We start from the raw sequence: 9,716 nt of genomic DNA on the forward strand, positions 1-9,716 counted from the left end.
TGTTTCTAGAAGAAAATTGCATCATCGTCCACCCTAAGTAAACCAGATCAATAATATTGTTGAATATTAAATGTCCCCAACTAAGCAAGCCAAAAGCCAAGTCAACAGTGGCAAGGAACCAAAACTCCATCAGGAGACAGAATGGAGAAAAAAACCTTGGGAGAAACCAGGCTCAGTCGGGGGCCAGTTCTCCTCTGGCCAACGAGCGAACAACAGTGTATGATTATGATCCAGGCAGCATTACAGGTCAGAAGTCAGATTGGATCAGAACATTCAGAATATTTATCCAGTTCCATCTGGTTGGAGGTCGGAGTCATCACGCCGGTATGGAGACGAGTTTACAATTACTTAGTATAAATAGCATCTACACCTACTGAAAATAGTATATAACTTTTATACTTACTGAAAATAGCATCTAACACTATTTACACTTACTGAAAATAGCATCTACCATTTACTACATGCAAAGAAAATACTGCTACTGTAATTTCACAAAGTGCAAATAGCAACTGCCATAATTTATTATTATTGTATTACATTTTAGTATGAATGAGTTTTTTTTTTTTTTTAGCAAATTCTGAGAAATAAAACCTTTACTTTGAGTATGTATGTGCATTTTATGCATTTTGTGCATTTTTTGTGTATGCAGCTATATGAAACGAGATAGATGGACTGACAGACAGTGCTTTCACACGATGTTCATGTTCAAACTCCAATTTGCAGCTCTATTTACCCTAGCGGTGTCCAGGTCATTTGAAGGAGGGCATATCTGACAGGACTGTCCCTGGTGGCGTTGCCGGGAGTGACCCCTTTCCGAGACCATAATTACTAGAGATGACTGAAGCAGTACGACGAGGCAAGATGTCACTCTCTGTTCAGGTTTATCTGACTGCTATTAGACCCATGCAGGGTGTTCCACTAAAATAGTTCCCCCTCTGCCCGAGTGTCACACAGACTCTGACTCAGTAGAGCAGCACTGTTGCTACCCTGTTGTTTTTGCTCCAAGAACCTGGTGGGGCGTTAAAGAACAGGCTTCTATTAACACTGCATGCTGATGATTCCGCTTCCTTAGATTCTATAGAAATCTTCAATTTCGAAAGCGTTGAGCTTGGCACTGCAAAAGTATCTGCCCGATGCTAGACTGTTGTTAAAATAAGGTGTTTCGTTTTTATGTGGTTGCTAGGATGTTTTTCGTGGTTGCAAGGTGGTCCCAAGGCAAAAGAGTTTAAAAGCTTGGGGTTGGTACGATTATTATTATTGTTTTTTGTAAGTCTTTTATGTTTACAAAGGCTGCATTTGAAAATACAGTAATATTGAGAAACATTATTACAATTTAAAGTAACTGTTTTCTATTTTAATATATTTTCAAATATAATTTATTCCTGTGATGCAAAGCTGAATTTTCAGCATCACTACTCCAGTCTTCAGTGTCACGTGATCCTTCAGAACTCATTTTAATATGATGATTTGATGCTCAAGAAACATTTATTATTATTTTTTATCAATGTTGAAAACAGCATATTTTTGTGGAAACTGTGATACGTTTTTCAGGATACTTTAATGAATAGAAAAGTTTGCGTGTGTGTGTGTGTGTGTGCGGTTCAGGTGTACCCTATGTGTTGGGGACAGAATGTCCCTACAAAGATGGTAATATCCAAAATCCTTTTTTTTGTCCACATGAGAAAAACAGCTTATAAATCACACTGAGTGATGCAGAAAGCTTTCTGTGATGGGTAGGGTTAGTGTAAGGGGATATAATATACAGTTTTTACAGTATAAAAATCATTATGTCTATGGAAAGTCCCCATAAAATAAGAAGTGTGTGTGTTATAGTCTCTTCTCTTTCACATGTACCGTTTTTGAAGTGTACAGAGCTTTTTTTTCTTCTTTCTTTTTACACAGCTGTAATAATGTCCAATCTCAAACAACAAGAAAAATTGCTATACCTTTGGGGTGATGGGAAATGGTGACTTGTGGGTAAATTGATGGTGGGCACACTGAGATTATCTCTTTAATGACACATTCGGAGCAATCGCCCTCTTTCAGCATGTGTGTCAGAGATGATGACAAGGAATGACGCAAGAGACTGTGTTTTGAGCTAATATGCCCTCAAGGAAAGAAGGATGGAACGAGAGAGGTAAAAAGACCAAGAAAGAAAGGCTAATCATAGAGGGAGGAGGACAGATTACACATAAATTACAGAGTTATGGTTATGGGACTTTTAATAATTGAGTGATTTGTCCTCACACACAGAAACCCCTTTAGTCTGGAATGTAATGTAAGGTCATACTTTTGGCAGGGGTTTAAAAGGTGTGTGTGTGTGTGTGTGTGTGTGCGTGTTTGCGTTTGAGAGAGAAACATTTGAGGGCGTCGAGGTCCGTTCAGTATCACATTCTCTTTGCATCTTGGTTTGTTCGCTGCAAATGCTTTCAGCGTTAATGTTTGATCCATACAGCACAAAGAAACACATTAATATCTGTCACCACAGTGCAGACCAAACCATATCAGCCCTAGTTCATGTGCCTGAAACACAGCCAAATATAGCTCGTGTGCATACGCTCGTGCAATCTAATGTCCTGTCAGTATGAACTCAAATAGTCTTAAGATTGCTTAAATCAACGCATGAATGTGCGTGACTGAGCAGAGATTTACAAGCTCCTCGAGCAGCCATGTGCTAATAAGAACACAGTATTTATGTTATAGAACTAATTGGGAGATGTTATGGCCTGAAGCTATTTATAACATTTTGGCACATATATTTTGCCATAGAAAAAAATAATAATGTATTACTATTATTATTATTATGGTTAAACTTTATTTTAAGGTGTCATTGTTACAGTGTAATTATATATTCAAGTACTGAGTAATATTAATCAACTACATGTACTTACTATAGGGTTAGGTTAGTTGCATGTAACTATACATAATTTACTGTTATTTCTATGGTAAGTACATATAACATATGTAACAAGGACACTGTAAAATAAAGTGTTACCATTATTATTATTATTATTAATAAAAACAACAACAAAAATAATAAGGTCATGTAGTGTCAAATCATCCAAATTTCTGAAACTTCCAGGGCTCATATTTTTGATTTTGTGAATATTTTTTCTGTAGAAAGACAAACATAAATAGTGATGAAAGGCAAAATATTAAATGTCACAGATGTATATTTAAGGAATAATCCACTATTTTGTAGAGGGGGGTGAAAATGACAATAGAAAGATGACAGCATCATTATTTTATTTTTACACTGAGAAAAAATAAAAGTGACCCACATTTGGATTTCTGACCACTGAAATGTGTATAACTGACCAATTTACTCATGGAGCCGCATTTAAATCTCCTATCTCTGGGAATGAAACATATAGGGCCTTGAAGATGAAGATACCAAAAGGAAAGTTTGTTATGAACAGAATCTAAAAGGATATTAAGATATCTTTAATACTTCTTGAGGTACAGGAATGCAAACTTGAAGCAAAAAAACACAAGAAGTGTTTTTATTTTATTTATTTCTTGGCAATTTTTTAACTGTCACTGTTGGCATATAATGCAACAAAGATTGTCAACAGATTGCAGTAATAGACCTACAGTACAAATAGATGTGTCAAAAGAAAATAATGCTGCCATCTTTCCAAAGTCATTTTTAGCCCCCTCTAATTTGGCTCCAAATCTCATGTGAAAATTGTCATTTTGACCCCCCTCTACGAAATAGTGGATTGCTCCATAAATATACATCTGTGGCATTTAAAATTTTGGCTTTCGTCAAAAATTTGGACCTCTGGTTGAGTTGACACGGAATGAACCAATATACTACTTCAATAGTTTGGGGTCAGTAATAAAAAGAAAATTATATAAAATCAGCAAGTATGCATAAAATTGATCAAAAGTTAATAAATGCTTTTTTTAAACTTTCTATTCATCCGAAAGAATATTGAGCAGCACAACTGTTAAAGGAAATCATCATATTAGAATTATTTCTAATACATTTTACAACATATTACTGTTTTTAAAAAAGTAAAAAATGTAAACAAGTCTTACTGACCCCAAACTTTTGATCAGTAGTGTATAAAATAATCAAATAAACCAAAAACTGTTGACAATAATGCACTTACGATGCAAGTCTATGGCAGTTAGTATGGGGAGATTAATAATAGCTCACATTTTTGTACATTTTTGGTGCAAAAATGTGTGATTAGAGCTGTAAATTTGTCTAGAATTATCCTTTTGCACTAAACATGTACCTTGATTGCATCTTGAAAGGCATTCAAAGTTCAGACTTGGTATTTCCATATTTTTTTCATAACTATCTAATCTGTAAAAACACAAGACTGACCAAATTGAAATACCTCCACAGAGCATTCCTTTCATGTGGCTGATATTAAAGCACAGCGTGCCTCAAATAGTTCCACGTTTATCTTGTTTGTGCTGATATTACCTCATGGCTCATATGGCTGTAGTAGGAGACCAGCTTGACAGCAAATAAAGCCCAGAGGTCACACTGTCTCTGCTGCCGGGGCAGGTGGTTGTTCCTGGCCCAGTTCACAAGAGTATGGGACACACTAATCATCATAATGACTTGCATAATGTCGGTCTGCTATTTTTACCTGTATGAAAGATTAGTTACCTGTAATCCCTGTCTTTAGCACCAGGTGGTCATTTCTACACTTCTATGTTGAGCATGAGTCAAACATTATCAAATGTTGCTGTTCATAACATTAAGCAAGAAAATCATGCGCATTTGATCTGATATAACTCTATAAGGTTATGAGATGCATTGTGTGAACGCTTGGCTAAAGAGATGCGTCTTTAATCTAGATTTAAACTGAGAGAGTGAGTCACCTTCAAAAGGGAAACATAATAATAATAATAATAATCTTAAAATGCCATGGGTATTTGTTATAAAGAACATACATTATAGCTATTTTATCAGTTAGTTTATCAGTGTCATGCAAAAAAGTCACGTAAATCCAACAAGATCCCTTAAGAACATTAAGCACTAAAAACTTTCTGACATTTCTGTACATTTCAGTCATCTGATAATGACAGCTCACAGAGTTTTGAAGTACATTTGGCTGTGGTCAAGGTGTTCATTAAATCTCTGCTGAATGCAGAACTCTTTCCAGGACAATCTAACCCTGAGGTGATTTATTGCCGGCTCTATTCTTTCACACTCTCTTCTCTTCTTTGTCATGGAGTTCTTGACAAAGTGCTTTTTGATTACAGGTGAAGTGACATAATTTCTAATAACATCTCACACTGCCAAACCAACAGGCATTTATTATTATCTTTGGGGATAAAAATATATTTATTAAAATGTCAAAAAGGCGAAGGACATGAAGAAAAGAGACTTCTTTATCTTTCTTTTTGTGATCGCTCAATTGTCTACGAACATTTTGCTAATGTTCCCATTAACTTATCCAAAACATCCAAGAAAAAAAAAATTTTGGTTATGCAAGCGTTTAAGGGAACATTACTTTTTATCATTTTACAAACATTATGGGAACGCTACTTTTAAAAGTTCGGTAACACTTTACAATAAGGTTTGTTAGTTAACATTAGTTAACTACTAGCCTGGGATAACCCAGACAAACTTCCGGCAAATTTAGATTTGCTCTGCAAGTAGTCTGGCAAAGAGCTCATTCAAGCCCATTTCTAATCCGTCCAAATCGAGGCACCAATCAGAAACGTTGGGGCGGGCTTTACACGATGACGATCGCTCTGATTGGTTTTAGGTCTATCCAATTGCGCCCAGAGGCATTTGAGTGACGTCCGTTGGTGAAGCGCATCAACTTTTAAATGCATCATTATATTCAAATTGCAAACACATGAGGACAGTCTTCCATGAAAGACCCACTGGCAGATGAACGTGCTACTACATTTCTCTCCGAAACGGTAGGAAATTAAATTTAGATTTAATAGAGGATTTTAACTGTGACAAGATGATTGACAGGGCAGTTTACATGACAGGATGCACGCGACAGATCCATCCGATAAAGATGACGAAGTAGTATGTCCCAAAGCTTGCCTACTTTTTTGCTACACATTCAAAAGTAAATACCTTTTCTTCACAAAAAGAGTACATACTTTTATGGCGTAGTGTAACTTGGGATGCAGCATATGGCTTTACACGATGACGATCGCTCTGATTGGTTTTAGGTCTATCCAATTGAGCCCAGAGGCATTTGAGCGATGTCCGTTGGTGACGCCCCTTTGGAAATGAGTTATTAATGAAGCTTTGCCAGACCATAACTCAGTTACTACTGAGAATGGTCTGGTTTTAACCAGGCTAGTTAACTACATAAGTTAGCATGAACTAATAATGGAATGCACTTATGCAGCATTTATTAATCTTTGTTAATGTTAATTTCAACATTTACTAATACCTTGTTAAAATCTTGTTAACATTAGTTAATGCACTGTGAACTAACATGAACAAACAATAAACAGCTGTATTTTTATCAACTAACATTAACAAAGATTAACAAATACATTAACAAATGTATTGCTCATTGTTAGTTCATGCTAGTTAATACATTAACTACTGAACCTTATTGTAAAGTCCAAATAAACATCCAAATAAAACCTTACAGAGAAAAAAACAGTTCATGAACGATATATAAAAAAGTTTTTTTTGCTAAGGTTACTGAAAACATTATTAAAGGGAACGTTATATTAACGTTACTGAAAACGTTTGTTCATAACTTTGAGAGACCCTTGCCAGAGTGTTAGGGAAGTTCTGAGAATGTTCCCTGTTAGCTGGGCACCCACTGTGTGTAATGAGAAACTGCTGAAGATCACAGAAGTTCATTTGTGGCCAGCCTCAGTCTCAATGAGAGTGTGTTTGTGGATCGTTCCTTCAGGCTGATATGTTGAGCTGACAGGCTGATGCTCTGTTGGGCTCAGGCTTTAAGATGGGGATGATGATCACTGACAGGCTTCTTCCTCAGGGTCACTGCTGGAGGGCTCAAGACACTGTGTGTGTGTGTGTGTGTGTGTGTGTGTGTGTGTGTGTGTGTGTGTGTGTGTGTGTGTGTGTGTGTGTGTGTGTGTGTGTGTGCTGAGCCAGTTTTTGCTTATTTGAATGCAAGTGTAAGAAAAAGACAAGAAACAGAACTTGAGTGTGTTTAATAAAAAACAAGATATAGCAGGACACCTTCTAAAATATTTTAATATTTAATATCATTAATATTAATACATTTACTATATTTATAACATTTTAAGGACTGTATTTGGTTTTACTTAGTTTTGATGGTCCCTTTAACACATTCTGTTGACTATAAGTAACATTGAGTATTAATAGAGTATTAGTAGACTGGTAGGGTTAGTAGAATAAGTTGACATGTAGTTCCAAAGTTACTTATAGTCAGTCGAATGTCTGTTGAGGGAGTTTCACAATAAAGTGTTAGCAGATATTAAGCAGACAGTGTACTAATACTCTAATAAGAGTTAGTTGACATGTAGTTGCAAAGCTGCAACAGAATGTTTAAAAGGAACCATCAAAATAGTGTTATTTAAATATATTTGCAATTTAATGTATTCCTGTGGTGACATAGCTGTATTTTCAGCATTACTCCAGAATTCAGTGTCTCATCCTCCAGAAATCATTCTAAAATGATGATTTGATGCTTAAGAAACATTTCTTCTTATTATCAATATTGATTATAGAATATAAAGTTCAAAAGAACAGCATTTATTTGAAATAGATGCTGAAATATATATATTTGTTGTTGTTTTATTCCTGCGCTCATCCTCACTCATTCACTCGTCTCTCTCCCTGTCTAGATGAGGGGCAGACGGTGTGCCAGGGTCCCCCGGACATGCTGGGTCAGCGTCTGGCGGAGGTGGGCATGCAGCTACGGTCAGAATGCCACCAGGGCTTGGGTTACTGGGACTACCTGTTCTTCATCGCCATCGGCTTCGTCATCTTCAGCGCCGGGACAGTGTCGGCGTGGGTGATGGGCGTGCTCATGGTTCTGTACGAGCGGTACAGCAAGAGGAAGAGCGAGGAGCTCGACAGCGACGATGAGGAGGAGACAGTCATGCGAGGGGCGGGATGTGGAGGAGGAGGAGGGGGAGGAGGAGGGGGAGGAGGGGGTAACCATGGCAATGGGGACCTGAGCAAACCAGGCATGCAGGTGTGACCAGAGGACAGAGAGGGGCGCTGGGAAATCTTTGATGAACAGACAGCGAGCTGCGGACAGATTCGCAAAGGAGTTTTCTTTTCTATAAAGAGGTTTTAAGTGCACTTTTTAGAATGTGTCAACATTAGTTTTAGTTTAAGAGAAGAGAAGGGCAGGACAGACAGATTAGATTTATTTCTATTCTTATTGGTGGAAAAAGGACAGACAGAGAGATCGTTGAGTGGGTCACAGTGAACTGTGGTTTTGACAGATCTGGGGTTGGTCTTGGATAAGTAATGCCCTCACACACACAGCGCTCTCCCCAGTGTTAGTAATGTAGTTAGGGCAGGGTGACAGCACTGTGTTTCACATTTATGAGAGAGACAGCGAGATAGGAAAGGAAAATGGAAAAAGATGGATAGGTAGAGAGGCTTACTCTCTAATCCAGTGACCGAGCTAGAAAATAAAAGCTGAGATAGGTTAAAGAAAGGAATATAAATATACGAGGCAGTCTCTCCAGACTCATGCAGTGTGAAATGAACGAATGGAAGACGGAAGACTCTTCTAAACTGTCTGCACAACTCCATGGAAGGCTGAAAATGCTTTTTTAAGGGGTCACGGACTGACTGACTGCTCAGTTGGTGGATTGAGAACATTATATTGCAGGGCTTAACAATAAGGCGGCCAGGCTAGTAATTTTCACTTGCCCCTCGACAAAAATTAATCATCAATAAATTAATTAATAAATTAAAAAATTTGCGGTCGGTAAGATTTTGCATTTACAAATTAATACTTTTAATCAGCAAGGATGCATTTAATTGGTCCAAAGTGACAGTAAAGCCATTTATAATGTTACAAAAGATTTCTATTTCAAATAAATGCTGTTCTTTTCTTCAAAGAAAAAGTAGCACGTTTCCACAAAAGATATTAAGCGGCGCAACTGTTTTTTTACACACACACACCAAAAAATCAAAACACAATTACATGATTAATGAATGCAAGACATGTTGACCTAAAGAGTAAAGAGTCCTGAAAATCTCTCACTTGCCCCAGGCCACCAGACCATTCTTATTGTTGAGCCCTGTATTGGACGGGACATTATTGATCTCAGTAAGCCTGTATGCACTGCACCGAAAAGCCTTACACACAAGATGTAACCAGTCCAGCAATAACACCTCCAGGTGATACTGAGAGCAATAGAGGGAAATGTGTGAGTGTGTGGGTGTGTGAGTGTGTGTGGCTCGTCGCAGCAAAACCGCTATAGGTGGTGAAGAATAAAGTATGTCAGCATTCTGTAATTTTGGCAAGGCTTTAATTTTTTAATCAAATGTGATTTCTCCCGTGGCTACCACATGCCACTCAAGGGCAGAGCTAAAGTGACCCCTCTTTCCTCACATTGCACCATCAGCACTCAGGAGGGAATTGCGCCCACTGAGAGTGTCGTTTTAGTCTGCATTTTAGTTGTTAAACGCATGATAAGGAAATTATGAAAATGGTACAAACACACCCAAAAATGAGTTCTGCATTCAGCACAATTCCTCGTCTTGCAGTCCACCTCTAGGCTGTGGAGGATTCAGCAGACTACTACAG

The 9,716-nt window shown here is 37.6% G+C and overlaps 1 protein-coding gene across 1 annotated transcript in view; it reads left to right on the forward strand.

Moving 5' to 3' along the window:
• Positions 1 to 9,423, forward strand: part of lrrc52 (leucine rich repeat containing 52) — a 30,467-nt gene extending 21,044 nt beyond the window's left edge. Inside the window, exon 2 of the mRNA XM_081378940.1 lies at positions 7,789 to 9,423. Coding sequence (XP_081235066.1) covers positions 7,789 to 8,147 — 359 coding nt within the window. The 3' untranslated portion in view covers positions 8,148 to 9,423. The remainder of the gene's footprint in view (positions 1 to 7,788) is intronic.
• The last annotated feature ends 293 nt before the right edge of the window (positions 9,424 to 9,716 follow it).

This window comes from Scardinius erythrophthalmus (genome assembly GCF_964197995.2).
Source record: "Scardinius erythrophthalmus genome assembly, chromosome: 11".
NCBI classification, from domain to species: Eukaryota; Metazoa; Chordata; class Actinopteri; order Cypriniformes; family Leuciscidae; genus Scardinius; species Scardinius erythrophthalmus.